Raw genomic sequence first — 27,703 nt, 5'->3', positions numbered from 1 at the left:
AAATGTTAGCTGTCAGGCTCAGGCAAAAATCAGTAAAGTCATGGACCCCTTGAGAATATGCCTAAAATAGACTTCCTAGCTTCTTCCAACATGAAGTTCCCTCATTTCATCTACTATGTTCTTACCTTTAGGTTTGTGATTATTAAACAATTTGTTCTACTTTATATCTTAATGCTTTTCAGTCACCAAGCTGCAGATGCTACCATGTCCCCAGTCTAACTTCCTGGGCAGACGACCTCAGCTATCTGTCCTGAAACCCCACCTCCCCAGAGCCCTACCCCACCAGGGAAAGATAGAAATAGGCTGGGGGTATGGATCGACCTGTCAACGCCCATATCCAGCAGAGAAGCAATTACAGAAGCCAGACCTCCCACTTTCTGCACTTCATAAAGCATTTTGGTCCATACTCCCAAAGGGTAAAGAATAGGGAAGCTTTCAGTGGAGGGGAGGGGATACGGAACTCTGGTGGTGGGAATTGTGTGGAACTGTACCCCTCTTATTCCACAATCTTGTCAATCATTATTAAATAACAACAACAACAACAAAAAAGCCTCAGGAGGTAGTACACTGACCAAGGTGTTGAATCTAAAAGCATGAAGTACCAAGTTCAATCCTTGGAATCTCATGTACCAGAGGAATGCTCTTGTGTTCTCACTCTCTTGTTAATGAAAACAGCAACAAGTAGTAATTTAAGAGTAATTACTAGAGCCCACAAAGTAGAACAGTTGCATTTTAGGGGCATCAGAAGGTGAGAAAAAGACCATAGTCATTATTTGAAGAAATATTAACTGAGAATTTCCACCAAGTAAGAAACTAGACCATCAGATTAAGGAAGCCCAAGGGTGCCAAGAAAAATCCAAATGTAATCTCACTAAGGTGGGCAATAACTGACAAAAGTTTAAAAAAAAAAAAATCGTTAAAACCAAAATAGCTCACCTGGGGTAGTTACCTGCATAAAAAAACAGAAGCCCAGGTTCAATCACCAGCACCGCCATAATGGAGAGATGGACAGTGTTCTGGTAAATATTAATTAATTTAACCCAAACTCTACAAGCCAGAAAGGGCTGGCAGGGCATACTGAAAATTCGGAATGAAAAAGACCTTCACCCAAGAGTACTCTATGCAGCGAGGCAATAAACCAAGTCTGAAGAAGTGGTGAGGAACTTTAAAAATAATCAATAGTTAATATAGTTCATTACCACCAAACCAGTCCTACAAGAAATAGTAAAAGGCCTTAAATGAAAGGAAAATACTGGATATTCCCTTTCATACATGATGAAATAAACAAAGCAAGAGAACAACCAAAGTCAAGTGAACAGAACTACGATGGGGGGGGGGGGAACGACACTATAAGAATGTACCAAGTCCATTGATGGGGGGGACTATAAGAATGTACCAAGTCCATTGATGGGGGGGACTATTAGAATGTACCAAGTCCATTGATGGAGGGGAACTATAAGAATGTACCAAGTCCAGTGGTGGTGGGGGGAACTATAAGAATGTACCAAGTCCATTGATGGGGGGGGGAACTATAAGAATGTACCAAGTCCATTGATGGGGGGGGGAACTATAAGAATGTACCAAGTCCATTGATGGGGGGACTATAAGAACGTACCAAGTCCATTGATGGGGGGGAACTATAAGAATGTACCAAGTCCACTGATGGGGGGGACTATAAGAATGTACCAAGTCCATTGGTGGGGGGGGGACTATAAGAATGTACCAAGTCCAGTGGACTTTGGTAACAAGTACTTTGGTCTGAAGAGGTGTAACAACATATTTTGAAGTGGTGAGAAACTGCACCTCTCAAACACTAATGGTTCTCTAAATCAATGTTACCTTAAAAACAAGACTATTGCGGATTTCTTTAAATCAACTTTTGACAGAGTATCAAATTCTAAAGCTTCATATGAAGTATAAAAAACTGCTGATATCATCAAATTGGAATCTTTAAATAAAAAACGTTTTTAAAATGAAATACTGAGATATCAACACAGAATCTAATACCTGTGATTATAAAACCAGTAATAATCAAGTTCTAATCCCCAGTACCACCATAAACCAGAGCTAAGCAGTGCTGTGGGTGGCATGGGGGTGGGGTGGGGATGGTATACCATTGTATCAGTAATAATTAGCTCACCAGAGTAACTGTTTACCAAAATCACACTGAATCAGCAAAGAAAGGGCAACGTTTGTATTTTAAATACTCACATCTTCTCTAGGTAGCTTATTTTCATTATCTCCTTCAATTCTTACTCGAACTACACCAGATTTGTCCACTATTTCTTGAATAACCTTGCCATTTTTTCCAATTACTTTTCCTTTAATAAAAGAAAGTATAGAAAATTAAAATGAATGTAAATATTACCAGTACCCTCAACACCAGCCCAAATAATTTTATGACTTACTAAAAAATCAAACAAAACTTTAACTTTATACTATCAATTCTAAAAACTACTGACGAACTTTGTATCCTACGTCTGAAATTTCTCTTCTTTTTAACTAAGTTTATCATTAAGTAGGACTGACAATGTTGCTCACAAAGAAACCACTTTCAAAATCTAAACTATTATCTTGTACACTATTATGCATTTAAAATAACAGTCGTAAATCCATTTCAAAAAGTTGGATGTGTAAATACAGAATAGATGGAAAGGGGGTAAAAGAGATGGCATAATGGTTATGCAAAAGATTTTTCAGGCTTGAGGCTCCAAATTCCAGGTTCAGTTTTTGTATGAGCATACAACAGAGCTGAGCAGTGCTCTGGGAAAGGGGGGATGATGGAGAGAAGAGGGGGAATGAATGGAGTAGGTAAGGAAGAAACCATCTTATTTTGGCAATGATAACTTCTTTTACACAATATATACATTATTTATTAATAAATTCATCATGTTGAACTTCTCTCTACATTGAAATGTTTACGTTTCACAGTACAACAAAGCCAAAGCTATACACAAACACACAGCATGTCTAGGGTATGCTCACTGTCTTGGTGGACATGAAATACTGTAAGATAACACAAAATCACCCCTTTCTGGTCATTGCTGGGAACTCACTGCTTTGGGCTGACTTTTTCAGATAGAAAGAGAAGAGACAGAGAAACAGGAGAGAGAGCCCCATGTGGGGGAATAGCCAAACTTAGAATGCACACACTACAAAGCAAACACCCTTCCAGGTGAGCTGTCTTATCAGGACAAAATTCCTATTTTACCTTATCCACACTTAACCTCAAGTCAGTCAAGCAGCAGTTACTGAGTACCCGGTAATTAAAAGGAGAAAATGAAAAGGGATCACAATAAGGACTATTTAAGAGCTTACTAATCACAAAGATAAGAGTACAGTTACAACAAAGCAATACAAAACAAAGCATACAGTTAGAACAGCATTACTTGGTAAGAGAATTAAATGTCAGGTAATTTTAACTATATGGGATAGATACACAATTTCTAAAACTAATAGCAACACAGCATTTCTTATTAAACCCACAGTTCCAATAATTCTTCTAAACTGAATCAGCAATCTGTTTCCATAATATATTAATTTTTGGCTGAAAGGTATTAAAATGCAAGCTTTTCCTACTGAACATTAAAAACACACACACACACACACACAGATTTCATTGAAGAAAACAAACGGCTGGGGAAGCCAGCATTCATTTATAAAATTAAAAGAATAAAGGAAGAATGACAATTGTAAGCTGGTCAGTAAAGACATTTATAAAATTTTCTATCCCTAATAATCAAACTTCAGTTCCCATTAATAATCCTAAATGTGAACGTCAACAGTTGAGAGGGAGAGGAAGAGGAAGAAAGTAGGGCACAGGATTCACATGCTATGTGTCTTCTCTGAGCAGCCTAGCAGCACTGTTTTAAAAACACCTTCATTATTAACACACTGAAATACAAAGCAGCAATTCATCTTGGATCCTGCTGAAAATCTTTTAAAAAACAAATAAAACCAAACAAAAAACAAACAACAAAAAAAACCAGGTTGACCACAATCCGTCCCCCATCTTTTCTGTGAAGTACACCAATGAGGAGTGAGCATCTATCATTCTCTGGCATCACTGGCAGGGACCTACCAGTAAGTTTTATTTAGTCCCACCAGAGCCCATCACCCTTTTTAGTTATCATTTTCATAGTTTAAATTCCAAAGCATACTGACAAATTGAAGCAGACCTGCAAGACGAATTGAGTGCTGAGCATAAAATTTCAAAGGAGCAGAGCAGAAAAGTGACTATGAAAGGCTTCCAGGGACTGAAAGGTTTCAACTCATTTCAAATCAATGTTCACTTAAGTTTTCTTTTGGTTTGAGAACAGCAGAAGAGTCAGTTCGAGAGCTCTGAGAGCCAACTGTTCAATGGAGTCTTCCCTGAAACTTACCTACTCGTGATCCTCAATTCCCTTTTATTTCTCAGTCCTCTTTCTCTCTTTCATGGAACCAAGCATGTGTTGTTTTTCAAGACTGTTCCACTCATGACAAGTTTTGGAGGGAAACTAATTATTACTGAAATGTGTATACTACTCCTGAGTATTTCATCAGTGTGTAGTAGTGTAGTGCATCTTGAAAAGTATAAAAACACCACAAGCCACCAAAGGAAAAAAGACACATGACATATATACCATCATTGCATGAGTTAATGGGAAAAATTAGAGAATTAAAAATATATTCCTTTATATAGAATTATCACACAAAACTGACACCATCACAAACTCTGGTTATCTTCTGTATGACTGTTATGTTGGAAAGAACTCTGATTCCCTCATACACACTCAGCCAAATCATTCTTACAGGTAAAGAAACCTAAGTTAAACTAAGTTCTGTAAAGCAGCAGTCACCATGTTAGTATTGACAGGTGTCAAAAATGGAACACCAATTAAAGGGGTTCATTATCACGGGCAGCTTTGTATTTAACAATGATATATGCTGAATGACAAGTGAATTTTTAATTATCTTCATTTATTGAATAGAGAAAGCCAGAAATCGAGAAGGTAGTAGGAGACAGAGATACAACGAGACACCTACAGCACTGCTTCACCACTTGTAAAGCTTTCCCTCTGCAGGTGGGGACCAGGGGCTCAAACATGGTTGACATGCATGTGTGCCAACCAGGTGCACCACCACCCAGCCTCTTGATTTTTTTATGCATTTAAATTATACAAAGTTATTAAAACATCTCTCCAGTGGTTTGGCATTCAGTGAACGGTGGCTTCCAAAAACTGATTAAAAAAAAAAAAACCAAAAAATGGCAGTATGTTATACCTCTCCAAAATGTCTGGGTAGACTTAGAAAGCCTATTACATATAATAACCAAATACCAGGAACTGTCCACTTTTTGCTTTGTAGACTACAGTACCAAAGTATGCTGCTTATTACAGGTTAAAGCACCTCTTAAATAATGGATTTTTCCCATAGTTTTCTCGTCAGTGCTTTTATACCAGAATTGCACAAACAGAAACGATTCAATTTCTCAATGCAAATCAGACTTGATGATACATACATTGATGAAGCCTGTGTACTCAAAATATTTGAATGAAATAAAAAACTAGTGAGACACAAAGATAATAAGAACTCACTTCCCTCTTGTAAATTTCAGTATTTTACACTGATAATTATTTTTACATTAAAAAATCTTAAATAACTTATTATTTAAAATGTGAACCAAGTCTTCCCATTTTGTCAACACTTAAAAAGAGGCACACTGTATAAAAAAACAAAGCTAAGTAAATAATCCAAAACTACAATACTGATTTGACTATAGCTTTTAACTCAAAATACTGCCATTTGTAACTCATTTATAAAATAGCTTTTGTTAATGGTATCAAAATCCTAATAGTGAAACCTCCCCTCATATCATCATCACCATCCTTCTCTCCTGCCCATGACTTCTTACCTTATTCTATGCCTTTGCAACAACCAATTATTATTTATTCAGGGCCTACTGTGTAGGAGTTTATTACCCTATTTTTAAATCCACTGTTATTTTTTTTCTTCTGCACTAAACAAAAGAAAAGAATTATCACAAACACCTTCTCAAAAAGTACGATGACAATTTTGATGGACAGATGAATGATAAAAAGCTATTAACAGAAGGGAAATAAGAGCCCAAGAGAGGAAAAGGCTTAAGAAAAACTGTAATGACAAACTGCTATAAAATCATAGTTATCAGCTGGGTTACCCTGTACAGAAGAAACATTTTAACTTATGAATATAGCGTTGAGATGTAAGTCACACAGAATGTTTTAAATCACTAACAAAAAGAAATGGCTACTATCCACATTTTCCACTAAGTAAAATAACAAACAAGTCTAATTCCTAGGTGAGTAACCAACTAGCATAGAACTCAGTACCTACCAACCAGATTCCTAGGAACCTGAATAAAATCTTCCACAAATTCCAAGAAACCTCTAGCCTTTTTTACAGCATCAGCACTCTAGATGGGGGGAAAGGAAAAAGCAGTAAGTACAACTCTGAAGAAATCCACAAACCAATTCAATAACATGAGAAAATCTGAATTATGTCTCACTGCTCTTTTTTATTTAAGATTTTATTTATTTATTAGTAAGAAAGGAAGAGGCGAGGGCTAAAGAACCATACACTCTGGTGCATGTGCTGCCAGGGACTGAACTCATGCTATAGAATTCAATGCTTTATTCACTGTACCACCTTCCAGACCACTTAGTGCAAAATTCTGATCAGTCCATTACAATAACATTTTAGGCATTATAATTCAAATACCAAAAATAAAACAAAAGACTCAAGAATAATACTATTGATGTCAAATATTAGAGTATCTACTAGAAAGTTGAAGCTATGTATGTTTGCCAAATTTTAACCCAATTCTAAATGCATATACCTAAACTTTCATGTTGTGCAAGTAAAATTTTTAAATTGCTTGTCTTTTTTTTTTTGTTTATTCTCAATATTAAAAATGACAATAATGGGGGAGGGGGGGGCGATAGCATAATGGTTATGCAAAAAACTTTCATGCCTGAGACTTCAACATCACAGGATCAATCTCCCACATCACCATAAGCCAGAGTTGTGTAGGGCTATGGTAAAAAAAATATTCAAAAGGGAGTCGGGCGGTAGTGCAGTGGGTTAAGCACAAGTAGCACAAAGAGCAAGGACCGGCGTAAGGATCCTGGTTCAAGCCCCTGGCTCCCCACCTGTAGGGGAGTCGCTTCACAGGCAGTGAAGCAGGTCTGCAGGTGTCTTTCTCTCCACCTATCTTCCCCCTCCTCTCTCCGTTTCTCTGTCCTATCCAACAATGAAGACATCAACAGCAACAACTACAACAATAAAAACAAGGGCAACAAAAGGGAATAAGTATTTTTAAAAATTCCCCAAAAATCAATAAATTAAAAAAATAAGAAAATGTTGGTTTTGTAAAGATGCATTTTAAAACTACCTACTGTTAACATCATAAAAGGTTTCTACTTTGCAAAAGCACACTGTATAAAAGCTGAAAAGATGATACATCAGGTCTTTAACAGGAATTTATGCTTCTAAATAACAGATAACTTAGCTAATACCTGTTTTTCAGAACTATAAATAATTCCGTATATAATCAAAACCATTAATCCTCATCAACTGTAAAGCAAACACTGCTGTTAACTCTCAGCTTACCAAGAAGGAAACTACAAAAGGAAGTCATAAAGTTTGTCCCAAGCCTACTCAAACTGGTCGAAAGAAGTTCTAATTCATTAAGTGTATGACTTCGGCCTTTTTTCTTAATTACCGTTATACTGCCCAGCCAGGCTTATTAGATTTACTAAATGACACAAGCTTTTTGTAAAGCTAAACTTGAAATTATCACACAGATTCTCAGAATCTAACATAATATAAAGTAGGGTTTCAATGAAATATATAAATTACTTATTTTTCAGACTATTTCCCTTTCCATGTAAGTATCACAATTAAAGTGGTAAAAATCCAAGTTCTATTAAAGATATTCTCTGTTTACTATTCTCAATGCCTGATACATAGTAAGCACTCAAAAATAAACAAATTATTTATAATGTACAAAACACTAAGCTGAATTCTGAAGCAGTTGAGGAGCATCTAAAAACAGTACACATTAGGGGCAGGGAAATACACAGTGGTTATACAACAGACTTTCGTGTCCAAGGCCCCAGATTCAAATGCCCAACTCCACTAATAAGCCTAAGCTGAGCAGTGCTCTGGTTAAAATAGTGATGATGATGGTAGTGATAATAAATTTCAACAGTATACATTCATGAATAAATACATCTTCACACACACAGAGAGAATGATTCCTATGCTAATAGAAGTGTTGTGTTATAAAACGGCAATTCCAGATAAAATGTCATCAAGCAGTAGTCAATGTCACAGCAAAGTGACAAAGTAGGGGACAAACAACTGCTCACCTCCCCATAGATTCTAAATGTTCCAGTGTCTTCATCCAACTCAATAGCTGTAACTCCAGGCACTTTCCTGGCTTGCTGTATGTTACTACCATGTGTTCCTATCGCCAGGCCCATCAAATCTTCTCTCACAACAAATTCTTCGTGAAAAGCTGCTGCAAGTTGTTTTGTACACTAGAGAGATAAATTAAGACTTTTTACGAAAGATGTTTCATATATATACTTTTATTATTGGATAGAGACAGAAAGAATATGAGAGGGAAGGGGGAGACAGAGGGAGAAAGAGAAAGATACACATGCAGTCCTGCTTCACCACTCGTGAAGCTTTCATCCTGCAGGTGGGGAGCAGGGGCTTGAACCTGGGTCCTTGAAGACTATAATGTGTGCACTTAACCAGGTACGCCACTGCCTGGCCCCTAACAGTTTTTTTTTTTTTTTTACACCACACTGGTAGTATTATTTGTAATGGTCAAAAAGTGAGAGTAATGTAAATGTCTATTACAAACAACTGAATTAATAAAAAGTGGTAAGATACATTTGATGCAGTACTATTCAGTCCTACAAATGAAATTCTGATACATACAATGTGGACAAACATTAGGAACAGCATACTTAGTGAAATAGGTCAGTCACAGGGAGTAGGAGGTGGTGTAGAGGCCTTGGGGCTTTCCAGAGAGAGAGGCCATGAATTCAGCCCCTGAGTCAGACAGAGTGAGACTCTGCTGTGGGTACTCATCTTCTCTCTCTTTAGTTTTTATTTATTGATTATTGGATAATGACAGAGAGAAATTCAGAGGGAAAGGGGAGACAGAGAAGGAAAGACACAGTGAGACACCTGCAGCCTTGTTCCACCACTTGTGAAACTTTCCCCCTGCAAGTTGGGGACCAGGGGCTTGAACCTGAGTCCTTGTGCACTGTAATGTGTGCACTTAACCAGGCATGCCAATGCCTGGCCCCTCATCTTCCCTCTATCTTTCATAGTAACAAATACATTTTAAACAAGTAAAGGGGAGGGAAGCGGAAAGGAAAGCCAGCTGCAGAAACTAATACTGTATGAATTCACTTACATGGTTACTCTAGAATAAAATGGTAGTTTCTAGGGTTTAGGGGGAGAAGAAATAAGAACTGTTTAATGAAAATTTATTTTGAAATATTTGGAGATTGGTCAATCAACAATATTGTTATAGTAAACCAGTTAATGTGCCATGACTGACAGTGTACAGGGTAATTAAAAAAAAAAAAAGGTTAACACCAGTAACAAGCAATACTATTCTACTCCATATATCTTATATGTATAGTATGAGGATTTATAGTTATCATATAAATTCAAACAATAAAGCTCAACAGGCATTTACTTAGCAAACAAATTAGTAATAGAAAAAAAAATGAAATCTTCATAGATAAAAGGAATGTAGATTTAGCCACAAAATTAAGAAAGTTGCCTTTCCTAGTAGTCAAGCAGTCTGAGTGAGGGAATCTGAACACAAACTTGTAAGATAAAATGGGACAGGTAATTAGTCTTTCATGAACAAGCCCACTTACTTCTAAATGCTTAGTGGCCTCTTCATTTCTAGACATAAGCATCAACTTTGTACGAATACTTCGCAAATGCATATCACTTAAAATATTCACTCTTTTCACAGTTGCTTCACTGGCAGACTGTAAATAAACAAGGTAATCACACACAAAAATCATTTGAGATAATACAGGACTTTCCTAAGAAAATCTTCCTAGGAGGACATAGGTCTCCTTTGATTCTTATCTACTACACCTGTCTAATATAACACACCCCCGTACACACTAATAACTTTACTTCCTTTCTGGATTCTCCTACCAGTTATATCTGCTATTATGACTGGTGGGAGGAAAATCTAAGGTCCCATACACTAAAATTCATGGTGTCAAGCATGTCACATTAAGATATTTCCTGCTTATTTCAGAAGATATATTAACACTTTTTTTTTTTGCCTCCAGGGTTATAGCTGGGCTCGGTGCCTACACCACGAATGCACTGCTCCTGGAGATTTTTTCCCCTTTTGTTGCCCTCATTTATCATTGTTGTTATTAATGTTGTCACTGCTATTGTCGTTGTTGGAATAGGATAGAGAGAAACCCGAGAGGAGGGGAAAACAGAGAGGGTGAGAGAAAGATAAGACACCTGCAGACCTGCTTCACTGCTTGTGAAGCGACTCCCCTGCAGGTGGGGAGCTGGAGGCTCGAACCAGGAGCCGCCAGTCCTTGCGCTTTGCGCCACCTGCACTCAACCCGCTGCACTACCGCCCGACCCCCTATATTAACACTTTTAAAAGCTAAAACTTTGCCTACACTGTGTCGGACTAGCTTCGCCAGTGGAGACAGACGACCAGGGACTTGTGGCTGGGTTGTACACAGTACCTCTTTATTCATGCAGAACGCAGCGCAATCTAAGCCAACCTAAGCTAAACTAAAACTAATATACTTGCCAAGTAGGGTGTAAACAGTATGTGATGTAGAGAGGGTGGAGAGAAAAGTGACTGGTGAAAATCAGGGTGCGACAAGGAGAGGGGGTGGAGCAGGCGAGAATTCTACCACTGAACCACCAATGCCCTGGAGGGAGGGTGGTGCTTAGTTAACAGTGGTTATGTAAATAAATACAGTGTTAAGCAGGGGGGGATTAAGCCAAATAAAACAGAAGGGTTTTTAGAAGCAGAATTAGAAGCATATCAACAACACTGTATTAATAAGCTCATTCAATAAGTTATTTTACCTTTTAAAATAGCTATAAAATATGGTCAATATGCACCAACTAAACTGAAATATGGACTTATCTTACCAATATCATTAGTTGTGTGGTTTCTGGATGGTAAAAAATTCGGCATGCTCCTACTGCTTTCTTGAAATCTTTATGTGCATTTTCATTAGCACACCTAGAGAGAAATTAATTCATGTATAAAAACTAAACAGATTAGAGGGCAAATTTTAATGCTACCTCAATATTTTGTCTATTAACACTACCCAATAGAACCTGTATATTAAAAAGATCTTCTTTATGATCAGAAATTTTGACTGGATGTAATAGGGGGGAGTTTTGTGACACTAAAAACCCTACTAATTCACAAAGCAGTTGAACAGTAAACAAGATTACTTACGCCTCTCTCAAATCCTCAGGAACATCCACAGTGCATTTAAAGAAGGTATTTTTTTTGACAGTTTTATTTTGATTGACAGGCCGAAGTCGTTCAAATGTGACTATTTCATTGTAAGTGGCATCACACGCAGCATACTCAATGACATAAAACTAGAAAACACCAAAATACTTTAAAAATCCCACTGGAGCAAATAATGAATTTAAAATGAATGTATAATTTACTCACATTAGCCAATAGCCCTCCCCTCTGTAGCACAAATATTAATAAGCATAGTTTAGAAAGTCAATCAGATTTGCGTAAACTAGATTATAAATTCTTAGAACCATGAATCTTGGTGAACTTAAGTACTTGGGTAGTACCATTCAAGAATACTTGCAACAAAATCAGAAGAGAAAACACAATCAGAACCTGAATTGGAGTTAGTGTATTGCACCAAAGTGGAGTACAGTTCCAAAAAGGATGACAGAGGACCTAGTGGGGGTTGTATTGTTATATGGAAAACTGAGAAATGTCATGCAAGTACAAACTATTATATTTACTGTTGAATGTAAAACATTAATCCCCCAATAAAAACTTTAAAAAAAAAGAGTACTAGTGTTATTTGCAAGTTCAGGACACAAGTAGAAATTTACAAGTCTGATCAATGTTTGAAATGTAATTAACTATTTATTTACTGGATAGAAAAACGGGGGGGGGGGAGATAATGGTGAAAAAGAAAGACACCTGCAACAGTGTTTCACTATTCATGAAGTTTGCCCCCTTGCAGGTGGGGACCATGGACTTGAACTTGGGTCCTTGCAAATGGTAACATGTCTGTTCTAACAAGTGGGCTCCTGGTCCCCTTGATTAACTAGTTTTAAAGTAGATTTTTAGAAACAATAAAGATTAAAACTTTTTTTTTAATACAAATCACTAAGTATTAACTCACTTCTCCTTTCATCATCCGAACTTTAGCCAACCACCATCCACAAGGTTCTTGATCATTTGCTCTTGAATATACCTGAGACAATGAAGACAGTGTCTTTAGTCATTTAGCCTATAAGATCTCAACTGTAATTAATGATCTCTTGGAAATGCTAAATCCCATTGACCTCAAGCATAAAAACAAACAAAAACCAACTGGAGACACCGCTTTTATCTTTGACTATTGCTGAAAATTTTAATATCCCCCCCACCCACCCATAATTGCAGAAAAAGAAAAAGAACTTACAGAATTAAAAGCAATCAGAGGGCGGGGTAGATAGCATAATGGTTATGCAAACGATTTTCATGCTCAAGGCTCCTTAGGTTCCAGGTTCAGTCACCCCACACCACAAGCTACTCAGATTAAAAATAAAAAAATATAGGGGGTTGGGTGGTAGTGCAGCAGGTTAAGTGCACGTGGCATGAAGCACAAGAACTGGTGTAAGGATCCTAGTTCGAGTCCCAGCTCCCCACCTGTGTGGGGGGGGGGGGTCACAGGGTAGCTTCAAGCAGTGAAGCAGGTCTGCGGGTGTCTATCTCCCTGTCTCCCTCCTCTCTCGATTTTTCTCTGTCCTATCCAACATCATCATCAATGGCAACAACAACAAGGGCAACAAAATGGGAAAAACTGGTCTACAGGAGCAGTGGATTCTTGGTGAAGGCACCAAGTCGCAGCAATAACCCTGAAGGCAAAAATTAAAAATTTTAAATTAAAATATATATTTTTTTAAAAAGAGAGAAATCAGAAGATTGGTAAGAGATAATAGCACTATAGATGCTAATGAGTATAAAATGATCTTATAAACAGAACCTCTAATCTTTAGATAATGGCTTCCTAGATGAGTATTTCCAAAACAAAATAGTACTTCTAAAGACAAAAGGAAAACTGAGTATTCTCACCCAGTTAATCATTCAAATAGGATTCATACAAAATCTTGGTACAAGAATCAGGACCATTTTCTTTTACTAAAGGCGCGTTGTGTTAGTATTAATCTTTTATGATATTTATGGACCAAAACTACCTATCTGGTGTTGTTTCTAAATGTTTGTAAGTGAGCAAATGCCAAAGGCAGTTTTTTTAAAAATCTGTTTATATTTACTTTTCCCTTTAGATAGGACAGAGAAATGGAGAGAGGAGAGGAAAACAGGAGGAGAGAAAGATGACACCTGCAGACCTGCTTCACCGCCTGTGAAGCATCTCCCCTGCAGATGGGGAGCCGCGGGCTTGATCCCAGATCCTTCCGCCAGTCCTTGCACTTTGTGCCACATGCGCTTAACCACCCGACTCCCCCCAAAGGCAGTTTTACAAAGATGAGAAACATGGTAAAATAGAGAAATTTCAATTAGTCAAATTAAATATTAAAATGGTAAAATTATTGTGTAAGAAGCCACCAGAAATTCCAAAATAGTCTTAAAATATTATATGATGATGACTCGAAGTGTAAGATGAACTAGAAAAGGCTACATGGCACAGGCTATTGCATGAATGAGCAGTAAGTAACAAACAACTTTACTCAGCAGTGTAGGGGAAATCTGTATTTGCTATATTTAACTGCTTATTAAAGTATCCACTAAAGCTGCCAATAATCATTCATTCTTCTATAATATTTTTAATAGTAATAGACATGGTCTTTCGGACTCAAGCGCTAAATCATATAACTACTTCCATAGTATTGCTAAAGGTTAATTTAAAAAAAAAAAAAAAAAAGTCATGAGAATGAAAGAACCCCATTCCGAGTTCTAGCTCACAAAGGCAGTTCAGGTGAAGGTACATAATGGAGTGTTCCCTATGATCTACCATGGGTGCCTCTAATACTCTAAAACTGCTCTGTTTCTACTTTCAAAGTATAATCATCTAGGAATGTGGCTTCCTAGCTAAGCTTGGCTAAAATAAATAAATAAGAGTAAAACATTATGAACTGGCTTGAGGATTTCTCACTGAAAATTAAAATGCTGGACCCCCCATTTACCTCTGTAGGTTTCATTAATAATTTTAAAGTTCCACTGATCCTCACTGAGAGAAAATTCTGATCTTCTTGTCACCAGTTAAGATTTTCCTACAAAAATATTTATTTAAAACAAACAAAACATAGACACAAGAGAATAAACTTATAAATACATACCTCTACTTCATCTCCTTCACTGATTTCTTTTTTTATATCAGGTGGTGGCGGTAACCTAACTTCATTAAATGGAACCTGGCGTTCTGGTTGCCAACTGAAATATTTGAAATTAGACTTTAATGTATTTTATTCCAATAAGTCTCTAATATGAAAATCAAAATCTATTATGCTTCAATAAAAATCAATGCTTATTTTGAATTAATTTATCATTTATAGTTTTCCATAAATTTGTTTTGTCATCAAAGGGCTAATAACCAAAATACATACAGAACTCACAAACCTCATCAATAACAACCCCCCCACCCCCTACACACATACACACACATAGTCTGCTAAAGTTGATAGATCTGGCATGATGCTAGATAAATTTATAAATGTTACAGATGGTGTACCTTCCAAATTACTGATCCTTACATTATACACACTATTCTGTAAGTGAAATAAGCTAGTAAACACATAATGATTTAGGATTTGAAATGCTCTATTTATTCTGTGGCAAAGCAGCAGTGGGATCAAGTTATTTCAGATATTTTCACAACTACAGTCTGTCAAAAGAAACAAAATTTTGAAAATCACAAAACAATAGAAACTGCGATTCTCTTTAGTTTGCATCCACAGAAGTAAAATAAAATTTAATGACTTTGAATAGTGAATCACAAAATAATTTTCTCAGAATGTTTTCTAGGATGAAAAATATTAACTAAAAAAGCTTTGTAACAAAAATGAATTACTAAAAATGATTTAGTTGTTTCCTGACTGGCATTTTTTTGTGTTGTACTTTAAAAACCAAGGTGACGGGGTATGTGTGTTTGTGTCTCTCTCTCTCTCTCAAGATGGAGGCCTGGAGGCAGCAACCAGACAGTCTCTCCAAAAAATCTGATTTGAATCCTGGTAATTCTAAACAGTAAAAAGATTTTCAGGCCCATAGAAGGTAAACTATAGAGAAGGGGACAAAGAGGAACCACAGCGGAAAATTATAACTCGCCTATAAGCCAACAAAGAAGGAGCTGAAAGGGCAAAGGAAAAGAAAAACCTCACCAATGCAGATGGTACTATAACCCCAACCTGACTTCCCTGGGCAGACGACCTCACCAATGTACCCTGGAACCCCAGCTCTCCAGAACCCTGCCCCACTAGGGAAAGACAGAAACAGGCTGGGAGTATGGATCAACCTGCCAACACCCATGTCCAGCGAAGAAACAATTACAGAAGCCAGACTTTCAACCTTCTGCACCCCATAATGATCCTCCAATGGAAAGAAAGGGATGCAGAACTCTGGTGGTGGGAATTGTGCCTCTTTATTCAATGGACCTGTGGATCATAATTAAATCAATAAATATATGTATATATATATATATATATATATATATGCTGAGGTGACAAAGTGAATACATCTTCTTAAAATTCTGGAAGCTTTGTTTTCACCATTACAACTGTTCAAAGACAGAGTCATATCAACACTTGTTTGTACATGAAACATTTTTGAAGCAGGCATCTTTTCAGAAAGTTCAAAACCTGGGGACAGATCACTGAATAGAGCTCATATCTTAGCATACAAAGTTGAATCCCAACACCAACTAAGAGTGCAACAGTGGCAGGGGAAGTTCTGAATCTGTTGTGAAGGGGGGGAAAGTCAGTCCAATAGTGGTGAAATTGTTCAGAAGTGGCTGCCCAGTCAAGAAGGGGGAAAAAAAAAAAAAAGAAAACCCGATGTTCAATATACAGTGCTGTTATAACCCTTCCTAAGCAATCCCAGTGTGCTAGCTTTCAATTTTCTCAGCATTACTTAGCACTCAGCACAGTACATCCATAGACTGATAATACATTTTATTGGAATCAAGCATTTAAAGGCAGCCCAAAACACGAAAGACATGTCTCTGATATCTGATTACTGTAAAAAATGGTGACTAATCCCTAGCACTGCAAAAACGGTATCATCTGTTTTCCATCTACACCATGCCTCGGCCTCGCGTGAGCTTAATGTGCAGCTTGGCGATACGAGAATCCGGCATGAAGCCCAGCCAGTCTATCTTGGCGTTACTCTCGATCGCACCCTGTCATTTCACGAACATCTCATAAAAACTGCAGCAAAGGTGGGCGCGAGGAATCACATCATTGCAAGACTGGCCAGCTCCTCATGGGGCGCGAGCGCTTCCACACTACGATCATCATCTCTGGCATTATGCTATTCCACTGCAGAATACTGTGCCCCAGTATGGTTCCGTAGCCCCCATGTCCACTTGGTCGATTCCAAATTATATTCCTCCATGAAGATAATTTCTGGAACCATCCGTTCCACCCCGGTTCTATGGCTGCCAGTTCTTAGCAACATCGCCCCGCCAGATATTCGTCGGGATGCGGCATCATCTAAGTTCATTTCCCACGTCTATGCTCGACCGGACCTGCCAATATACGCGGATATCTTCGCCCACCCTGTCCAACGCTTGATGTCTCGTCATCCAATCTGGTCCCCTACGCCTACAATGAACTTCTCTGTTCCAGTCTCTTGGAAACAGAGTTGGCAGTCAGCTGAGGTAAAGAACAAACACCTCATCACAGACCCCTGCAAGCGTCAACCCGGCTTTGACCTAGCACGTTATGATTGGGCCCTCCTCAATCGCTATCGAACAGGCCATGGCCGGTGTGCCGCTATGTTCCATCGCTGGGGAGCCAGAGACGACCCGAACTGCCCCTGCGGCTCCAGACAGACTATGACCCACATAGTCAACGACTGCCACCTCTCCAGATTCAAAGGAGGTCTTGAAACTTTACATCAGGCTCAACCTGATGCTGTTGACTGGCTACGGAAGAAGGGCAAACGCTAGAAGAAGAAGGCAGCCCACTTTTTCCTGCCTATCAGTAGCCATCTGAAAGGCCTGCTACAACATAGTTTCGACATTCTGGACCTTCACAAATTAAGATCTTCACAGCCCAGGAAGTGGAGCTGCTGGCATATGCAGTGACCAAAGACATGGGATTCAAGTTCAACCTCTTGCTCCACATATACTAGTGTGATAACATTTATCTCTTGTTAATAATCTTTTTTATATATCACTAGGGCTTCACTGCTCCAAAATGACTTTTTCAGGTAGAAACATAGAAGGCAGAGAGGATGAAAGACTGCCATTCCAAAGTTTCCATCAATGCAGTGGGAACTGGGCCTAAACTTGGGTCAAGCACATGGCAAAGTAGCACACACTATTCAAGTGAGCTACTTCACTGACCCATCAACAATTTAAAAAAATAATAAAACACATTATAATTTACCCCATTTATAAAATCTACTTACTGTTTTAAGTCCATATGTTTTGCCTGTTTTGTTAATTTTTGTTGTTGTAGTAGTTGTTGTTGTCATTGTTGTTGGATAGAACAGAGAGAAATGGAGAGAGGAGGAGAAGACAGAGAAGGAGAGAGAAAGATAGACACCTGCAGACCTGCCTCACCACCTGTGAAGCGACTCCCCTGCAGATGGGGAGCCGGGGGCTCAAAGCAGGATCCTTGTGCTTAACCCGCTGTGCCACCACGACCCCCACCTGTTTTGTTAATTTACCCCTCGCTTATGATGATGTTCAGGACTGAACCTGGGACTTTGGAGCCTCAGGCATGAAAGTCTTTTTACATAACCCTTATGTTATCTTCCCCAAGCTTCACATGTTTTGAACAGAAAAAGACTATTAAGAAGTGCTGGGAAAAAGTGTGTGTGTTTGGGGTAGGGAAGGTAAAGAACTCCGGGGTTTAGGGAGTAAGGTATGTAATTATATCCCTGCAACTAACCAGTAAGCCACTATTAAATAATGATTTTAATTATGACCAAAAATAACCAGAGAAAAGGATATAAATGATTTTCCACTAGCAATAGAAAGCACATCCACAAGCATGGAGTGTGGCACCTACCAATATTTAGAATGAAGAGCTCAACTGATAAAACACATAACTTACTTGTTTTCAAAAACAACCGTCAGGGAGTCTTCATGAACATCTTTAATAAACCCCTGCAAAAAAAAAAAAAGAAAGAAAAAGAAAAGCACATCAGTATTCAATTAAATGTCACATTAATTCTAAAAGAGAAGAAGACAATATGCAACACTAAAAAGAGCAGAGAACTCAGAACTAGGTAAATCTGCACTTAATTTCCCTCACTTGAGACTCAAGACTTTGGATGTCCAAGTTATCTAGTTAGTCTGAATCTTAGTTTTTCATATCATCTAAACTCACATTTAAAAAATAAATGTACAGGAGTCAGGCTGTAGCACAGCAGGTTAAGCACAGGTGGCGCAAAGCACAAGGACCGGCATGAGGATCCCGGTTCGAACCCTGACTCCCCACCTGCAGGGGAGTTGCTTCACAGGCAGTGAAGCAGGTCTGCAGGTGTCTATCTTTCTCTCCCCCTCTCTGTCTTCCCCACCTCTCTCCATTTCTCTCTGTCCTATCCAACAACTACGACAACAATAATAACTACAACAATAAAACAACAAGGGCAACAAAAGGGAATAAATAAAATATTAAAAATAAATAAATAAATAAATAAATAAATAAATGTACATCCTGGAACATCACATGTATTAGCTGATGTTCAAACTGAGTGAGGCATAATTTATTTAGTACTCGGTCTAGGAATTCAGGTTGTAAGTTATGCTGCCAAGATTCCCACCCAGGCTCTATCATTCACACATACTTGAGCATAGTTTCTACCTAACAGAGCTCATTACATTATCACACTTAATGGAATTATTATACTATGGAATCAATGTTAACCATAGTACGTGACAGAGAGAACTCATTTTATTCTAATCATTAGCTATAAACATTAATTTATAGGTCAATTTTAGTGAATGGCCTAACTACATTTTGAATACTAGCCTTGCAATTAATCTAACCAAATTTTCCCAACCAGTTTCTCCTTTGCTTAAAGGGCGGGGGGGGGCTACATTGAGTAGTGTGTCTCCAAATTACTTTGACATGAACACAAGTCAATAAGAACCAGTGGTCACTTAAAATTAATTTCAAAATCAATCCATTTTTAACTAGTTAATACAGCTCAAAGAAACCTTATGATTGGATTGCTATTATTCTGGGTGGTGGCATGCCCAGTAGATGGCCCATGTTATGCGTAAAGACTGAAAGTTCAAACTCCTTCTCACCACCTGCCATGGGAAACTTCACAAGTGGTGGAGCAGCGTTGCAGGTGTTTATCTCTATCCATCTCTCACCCTCTATTTACAAAAAAACAAAAAAGAAAGAAGGGGGTCAGGTGGTAGTGCAGCGGATTGAGTGCACATGGGGCAAAGCACAAGGACCGGTGTAAAGATCCCGGTTTGAGCCCTCAGCTCCTCTCCTGCAGGGGGGGTCGCTTCACAGGTGGTGAAGTAGGTCTGCAGGTGTCTTTCTCTCCCCCTGTCTCCTCTCCTCTCAAGATTTCTCTCTGTCCTGTCCAACAATGGCATCAACAACAAAAACAATAACCATAACAAGGCTACAACAACAAGGGCAACAAAAGGGGAAAAAAAATAAGCCTCCAGAAGCAGTAGATTCATGGTGCAGGCACCGAGCCCCAGCAATAACCCTGGAGACAAAAAAAAAAAGAAAGAAAGAAAGAAAGAAAGGAGGAAAAAAATGGTCACCGAGGACAGGAGTCATGCAGGTACAGAGCCCCAGTGATAACCCTGGTGGAACAACAGACAAGACATATTCAAGAATAAGTATGAGTAAAGTGTAGAGTAACTTGTTTTAATTTGCTTCACCATGACCTGAAGCAAGCAATCCTTGCTATTTGTATATAATTATAATTGACATTCAGTGACATTTTAATACTGTCAATCAGAAATTCTCAGTTCTCCACTCTACACATATGATGCACTATGTACTTAGTACATGCTTTATACCTGCATTTCACTACATCCCATTCCATGCATTACAATTTGGCTTTATAAATATAAATTTTCAGTACCTGGTTTAAAAAATGTAACAGAAAAGTAGCATTCTCATATAAATATAAATATTTCTATCACAAAAATCTATTGAAATAATCCAACAGGAATTTTAACCACCAACCTACAAGATTAAAAATAAGAACAAAAGACATTCTAACAAAACTGGACAATTTACAAAGCAAATAGAAGAGTTAACAGTAACTTTAAAAAGCAACAAAGTATTACCAGTACTTAAATGTTTGCTGTGGGGCAGGGATAGATAGCATAATGGTTATGCAAAGAGACTCTCATGCCTGAGACTCCAAAGTCCCAGGTTCAATCCCCTGCACCACCATAAACTAGAGCAGATCAGTGCTCTGGTTACGGGGGTGGGGGGGAATCTTTGCTGTGTGGCAGATATTATTCTAAAAATTGGGGTGGGGGGGGAATCTTTGCTGTGTGGCAGATATTATTCTAAAAATTAACAGAAAATATTTTTTAAAAAAAACTAGTTAGCACCATATAAATCTTTGGATTTGAAGATAGAACATGTTAGAGGACAGGATGCTCGATGAGCCTGAAAATACATTCCTCACTTTACTTAAAGGTGTAGGACTGCAAACTACAAAAGGCAGGTGATTTAAATCCCAAGTCTCTGTGCTCTCCGCCCACATTTTCTACACCACTGTTACTAGTGTGTAATCTGCACGGTTCTCTCTCTAGTTCCAACTATTTACTGTTGGTGTGATTTGTGTGTTACAGAAGTATTTCAATGCAAATGTCCTTATGAGTTTTACAACTCAGGATACCAAACCTTCCTGTTTCCAAACAGTCGTAGTTCATGCTGAGAAGTTCTGGAGACATATTTTATTCCTCTATTTGCTCCCAAACCTAAAAATTTAGAGCTGTCATTCCAGTTCAAGCTGATTATCTAACCAGCCTATAGACGTCCTGGCCAGTTCCTCTCTTTCCAGTAGTCCATTTGGACATTCACTCCCAGCAATCAATCATTTTGAACAGCATTGTCATAGGTATTTTGTTACCAAATTTGTATTACGTCCTTGCTATCTGTAAGGAATATTTCAGACACAGAGTTTTCTAATTTATAAACATGAAAGCAGAATATAATTTGCTATTAGAAGGTAGTCATTTTGGTTTACAACTACCATTTTCTAGTCCTTCATTACCAATTTGCATGCAGAGTTTATAAACTCTACAAACAATCTTTGTTTCTGGATTAGTTCAAATCAGAGCTATTAAGAAATCCTATACTTTGTTATAATAGCTTTTGCAGTGGGGGAAGTGGTCCCACAGATAGAATACAGGACTTGTAAGAATAAGGTCCCAGGTTCAATCCACTGGACCACATATTCCACAGTGGTGTACTCTGTGGTCTCTACCACTTCCATAAAAATAAATCTTTAATTTTCTCCTATCTAAAAATCTGTTTTTACCTCTGAATATTTTTCAAAAAATGTAAAAACACAACAGTTCTGGGAGACAGCCTATCTGGCAGACCACTCACATCACCATATGTAATATCCCAGGTTTGAGTCCCCACACCATGTGAGAACACCAAAGACACTAGAGTGACCTCCACAAATCATGCACTGTGCTGCCCCACCCCCAACTCCTTATCAAATTAAAAAAACTAATTCAGTTGGGGAGTGGCTGAATCTCACATAGACAAGATCCTGACACTGCTTTAAAAAAGGGGGAGGAGGTGGTGGTGGTGGTAGTGGTAGTGCAGCAGGTTAAGTGAATATTGCGCAAAGCGCAAGGACCCGCATAAGGATCCCAGTTCGAGTCTCTGGCTCCCCACCTGCGCGGTGGGGTGGGGTGTATGTGTGTGTGTGTGTATATGTGTGTGTGCGCGCGCACGCGTCTGTCTGTCTTTCTCCCCACCTGCACAGGGTGTGTGTGTCCGTCCCACCTGCGCAGTGGGGTGTGTGTGTGTGTGTGTGTGTGTGTGTGTGTGTGTGTGTCTTCCCACCTGCGCAGGGTGAGTGTTCGTCCCAGTTCGAGCCTCCGGCTCCCCACCTGCACGGGTGTGTGTGTGTGTGTGTGTGTGTGTGTGTGTGTGGTCGCCTCACAAGTAGTGAAGCAGGTCTGCAGGTGTCATTCTTTCTCTCCCCCTTTCTGTCTTCCCTCCTCTCTCAACTTCTCTCTGTCCTATCCAGCAATAATAGCAATAACAACAATAATGATTATGACAACAGTAAGGGTAACAACAATGGCAACAAAATAGGAAAGATGGCCTCTAGGAGCAGTGGATTCGTAGTGCAAGCACCGAGCCCCAGCACTAACCCTAGAGGGGAAAAAAAAAATAGCTCCAGACACCTGCTCACTGCAAATATCGTCAGGTATGAGAATTAAGGGATGAACGAACAGTCCTTAGTGTGTCTTTGGACTCTAGGAAGCAAGTAATCCCCAAATCTAAAGATATCTGTGTCCATTTAGTAGAAATGACCAACAATTTTCAAGATACTTTGAGACCAGAGAAAGAGCTCACCAGATAGGGTACATTCCTTGCCACATGCAAGGGCCAACTGCAAGCCCCAGCACATGGGGAGTGCCATGGCACTGGGATGTGGTGTGTCTCCAATGAATAAAAAAAAAATGGCCCATAATGGTGAAATTACATGTGCAAAGGTCACCCCCCCAAAAAAAAGTATATACATCATGTGGAAGGTTTTCCCCTGAGAAATAAAGTCTTGATCCATATGAATGTATAAGGGAACTTCCTGGGTCACCTGAATAATATGAAATTTCTTTATTAATATGTTAAAGAGATAGGAAATTGCAAGCCTGAGTCTTTGCCAAAATATAGAAAATTGCAAGCCTGAGTCTTTGCCAAAATATCTGAAAGAACACACCAACAGTGAAGGCCACGCTTATCTGCACATGAATAAGGGGGAAGGAGGTCCATGACCGTCTTCTGGGTGTTAACCCAACCTTTGGGGATTTTTCTCATTTTCTACCTTTTCACATTCATCTGGATCAGGAAGCCTTCTTTTATTTCTCAGAAGAAAACCTTCACATATCTTATTTTTCCTCAAACATATAAAATTTTAGAAGATTCCAAAGCCATTGTTTTAAAATGCCACCTCAATTTGTTCAAAGATACTTACACTCTAAGATCTTAACTATAATTTAAATGTACCAAAGCAGTATAACAACTGACGTGTGATCATGACATGTGGAACGCAGTATCATTCCAACAGGGGATTATGCATAAAAAACTAAAAATGCCACAAAAATACCTGTAAATTGGGGAAAGCAGAATAAGCAAGAATCCCTACGATGTGGAAGCACTATGAGAGATTTTTCAAAAGCAATTTATCTTAAAGTATTTTAATTCAGATTCAGTGAAGTGGAGAAATAACCAATAGCCAATTGACTTCCCACATGTTTATTACTGGTTTCTAAGCAGCTGAGAAACAGACAAAAAAAATAAGTCTACTAGCAGCAACCAAGAAACACAATCCTGCGATGGCACCATGGATAAAGCAGCAGGCTCTCAGGTAGGAGGTCCTGAATTCAGAGTGATGTTTGGTTCTTTCTCTCTCTCCTCCTGTCTCAATAAATAAAATCAGAAAGAGAGAGAGAAAGAGAGAAAGAAAGACAGACAGACAGAAAGAGAAAGGAAGGGAGGAAGAGGAAGGAAGGAAGGGAGAGAGGGAGGGAATTCTAAAAGCATCTTCAACAAAACTAAAGTACAGAAACTTAAAATTCAGGTAATGGATGTAAATTTTAAAATTAGGAAAACGTAAACTACATCACATTCTTTTTTTTTTTTTAATTTTCCCATTATCTTTATTGGATAGTGACAGCCAGAAAATAAGAGGGAAGGAGGTGATAGAGAGTGAGAGAGACAGAGAAGACACCTGTAGCCCTGCTTCACCACTTGTGAAGCTTTCCCCCCGCAGGTGGGGGGTGGTAGGGGGCTTGAACCCGGGACCGGGCACACTGTAACATGTGGCTACATCACATTCTGAAGTCTTAAGACTTAACACTAAAATTTTTCAACATTCTGCTAGATAGGATACCATTAAAATGCTAAGGTCCCCTAGAGAGGGTGGAGATAGGGAAGTTGAACTTAATAAAATCATATTGAAATCTACCTTAAAAGAAAACACTCAAAAAGGAACTTAAGGGAGTCGGGCGGTAGTGCAGTGGGTTAAGCGCAGGTGGCGCTAAGCACAAGGACCAGCGGAAGGATCCCGGTTCGAGCCCCCGGCTCCCCACCTGCAGGGGGAGTTGCTTCCCAGGCGGTGAAGCAGGTCTGCAGGTGTCTGTCTTTCTCTCCCCCTCTCTGTCTTCCCCATCTCTCTCCATTTCCCTCTGTCCTATCCAACAACAATGACATCAATAATAACTACAACAATTTAAAAAAAAAAAAAGGAACTTAAGTGGGGGCAGACAGTGGAGGGCCGGAGAAGAGTGTGAGAATACACTGTTCCTGCTAAATACGACGGTTCATCTACAGTAATAGGTGCGGGTGAAACAGCTCAGGGTTGTAGTGCCAATTTGAATGCCAGAGGCCACAGGTTCAAATTCTTTGCACCACCTGATGCTGGAGCTAAGCAGAGTGCTCTGATCATCTCTCTTCTCTCTCAATGAATAAAGAAATACATGAGATCTGAGAAAATAGTTCACTTCCACAGTGAGCCTCTTCACCATGTGTGAGACCTAGGTTCAAGCCCAGCCCCCACCACATGCTTTAGCCTAGTGGTCTCTTTCACTCTCTGCCTCTATCTGAAAAAAACAACATCCCAGAGCTGTGAGGGCAAAAAATGGGAGAGAGAAAAAAGCACATGCACTGGTGGGCCCAGGAGGTGGCACAGTAGAACAAAAGTGTTGGACTTGCAAGCATGAAGTTCCAAATACAATCCCTAGCATCAAGTGCCCCAAACTGATGTTCTGGTCCTCATGCTAATAAATAAATTGATCCTTAAACAAACAAAAACAGGGGAGGGGCACCTTGGCAGTGGCATACCTGGTTCAGCGGCATTTTATCATGTACAAAGACTCAGGTTCAAGTCCCAGTCCTCAGCTATTAGGAGCGTGCCCCCCTTTACCTCCCCTGTTCCTCCTCAGTTTTTCATCTCAAATAAATACATTTAAAAAGGAGGGTGGGGTCTCAACTGTTGTTTCCCTAATACTGCCATTCCTTTCCTCCAATGTTGTTTTCATTTCTGTGATTAATAAGTTTATTATTGCTTGCATACTTTTCTTATCTATAGATCCCACCAATGTGTCCTGGAGCTCCACTTCCCCAGAGACACACCTTACTAGGGAAAGAGAGAGGCAGACTGGGAGTATGGACCGACCAGTCAAGCCCATATTCAGCGGGGAAGCAATTACAGAAGCCAGACCTTCTACCTTCTGCAACCCTCACCGACCCTGGGTCCATGCTCCCAGAGGGATAGAGAATAGGAAAGCTATCAGGGGAGGGGATGGGATACAGAGTTCTGATGGGTTATGGAGATTGGGTGGTGGGAATTGTGTGGAGTTATACCCCTCCTACCTTATGGTTTTGTTAATTAATCCTTTCTTAAATAAAATAAAACAACAACAATGACAACAAAAGGGAATAAATATAAAAAATTTTTTTAAAAAAAGGAGGGTGGGGCGCTAGAGAGGTGGCACAGTGTTAGTGGTAATGTAAGAATGGCTATCTTGGGCGGGGGGAGATACCTTAAATATAAAATGAATCGGGAGTCAGGCGGTAGCACAGCGGTTAAGGGCAAGTGGCACAAAGTGCAAGGACCAGCGGAAGGATCCCGGTTCGAGCCCCTAGCCCCCCACCTGCAAGGGAGTTGCTTCACAGGTGGTGAAGCAGGTCTTCAGGTGTCTATCTTTCTCACCCCGTCTTCCCCATCTCTCTCCATTTCTCTCTGTCCTATCCAACGACATCAATAACTATAATAACTACAACAATAAAACAAGGGCAACAAAAGGAAGTAAATATTAAAAATATATATAAAATAAACCCAAATACAAGCTTGTCGCTGTTGTTTTTTATTTTAGATAGGAGAAAGCAGAGAGCAAGAGAGTCAGAGAGATCATGGTACCAGTTTCCTTAAGTGCAGTAGGGCTGGGCTTAAACCTGGGTAACACACATGGCAGAACAGTGCACTATCCAAGTGAGCTATTTTGCAAGCCCAGAAGTATTTATTTTTCCCTCCAGGGTTATTGCTGGGCTCGGTGCCTGCACCATGAATCCACTGCTCCTGGAGGCCATTTTTTCCCCTTTTGTGGCCCTTGTTGTAGTAGCCTCGTTGTGGTTATTATTATTACCATTGTTGATGTCGTTCGTTGTTGGATAGGACAGAGAAATGGAGAGAGGCGGGGAAGACAGAGAGGGGGAGAGAATGATAAGACACCTGCAGACCTGCTTCACTGCCCGTGAAGCGACTCCCCTGCAGGTGGGGAGCCGGGGGCTCGAACTGGGATCCTTGCGCTTTGTGCCACGTTCGCTTAACCCACTGTGCCACCGCCCGACCCCCCAGAAATATAGTTTTTAAAAGTCAGTAAAGATTTCAGGGACAGGGGAGATAGCATAGTGGTTAGGTACAGAAATTTCCATGCCTGAGGTTCCAAAGTTCCAGGTTCAATCCCCCCTCCCCCCAGATAAAAATTCAGGAAAAAGCATGAGTAAACAGTGATAAGAAATTTTTTTTCATATTCAAGTCCTATCTCCCAGAAGATCAAGCCCCAAAAACCTACAAATGAAACATGATAGGTTAAAAAAGAAAGAAAGAAAGAAAGAAAAAAAGGAATGTGGAGGGGTTATTAGCATAATGGTTATGAAAAGAGACTCTCCCTGGCTGAAGTTCCAAAATCCCAGGTTCAATCCCCTGTACCACCACAAATCAGAGTTGAGTGGTGCTCTGGTGAAAAAGGAAGAGAAAAGGAAAGGAAGAAAAAAGAAAAGGAGGGAGTCGGGTGGTAGCACAGCAGGTTAAGCGCAGGTGGCGCCAAGCATGAGGACCAGAGTAAGGATCCCGGGTTCGTGCCCCCGGCTCCCCACCTTCAGGGGAGGCGCTTCACGGGTGGTGAAGCAGGTCTGCAGATGTCTTTCTTTGTCTCCCCCTCTCTGTCTTCCCCATCTCTCTCCATTTCTCTCTGTCTTATCCAACATTGATGACACCAACAATAATAAAACAACATGGGCAACAAAAGGGAAT

At 39.4% G+C, this 27,703-nt stretch overlaps 1 protein-coding gene across 6 annotated transcripts in view; it reads right to left on the bottom strand.

The window, feature by feature from the left end:
• Nucleotides 1-27,703, bottom strand: part of FXR1 (FMR1 autosomal homolog 1) — a 66,009-nt gene that overhangs the window by 21,361 nt on the left and 16,945 nt on the right. For all 6 annotated transcript variants that reach the window (XM_016186090.2, XM_016186094.2, XM_016186102.2 and 3 more), the window contains exons 2-10: nucleotides 18,541-18,593; nucleotides 14,602-14,695; nucleotides 12,444-12,515; nucleotides 11,516-11,664; nucleotides 11,200-11,293; nucleotides 9,930-10,046; nucleotides 8,391-8,561; nucleotides 6,355-6,433; nucleotides 2,212-2,321 (exon numbers count right to left, since the gene is read on the bottom strand). In XM_016186090.2, the coding sequence (XP_016041576.1) occupies nucleotides 2,212-2,321; nucleotides 6,355-6,433; nucleotides 8,391-8,561; nucleotides 9,930-10,046; nucleotides 11,200-11,293; nucleotides 11,516-11,664; nucleotides 12,444-12,515; nucleotides 14,602-14,695; nucleotides 18,541-18,593 (939 nt within the window). The remainder of the gene's footprint in view (nucleotides 1-2,211; nucleotides 2,322-6,354; nucleotides 6,434-8,390; nucleotides 8,562-9,929; nucleotides 10,047-11,199; nucleotides 11,294-11,515; nucleotides 11,665-12,443; nucleotides 12,516-14,601; nucleotides 14,696-18,540; nucleotides 18,594-27,703) is intronic.

Source organism: Erinaceus europaeus, chromosome 14 (genome assembly GCF_950295315.1).
Source record: "Erinaceus europaeus chromosome 14, mEriEur2.1, whole genome shotgun sequence".
NCBI classification, from domain to species: Eukaryota; Metazoa; Chordata; class Mammalia; order Eulipotyphla; family Erinaceidae; genus Erinaceus; species Erinaceus europaeus.
The sequence above is the reverse complement of the archived record's forward strand: the minus strand, read 5'-3'. Positions and strand labels throughout refer to the sequence as shown.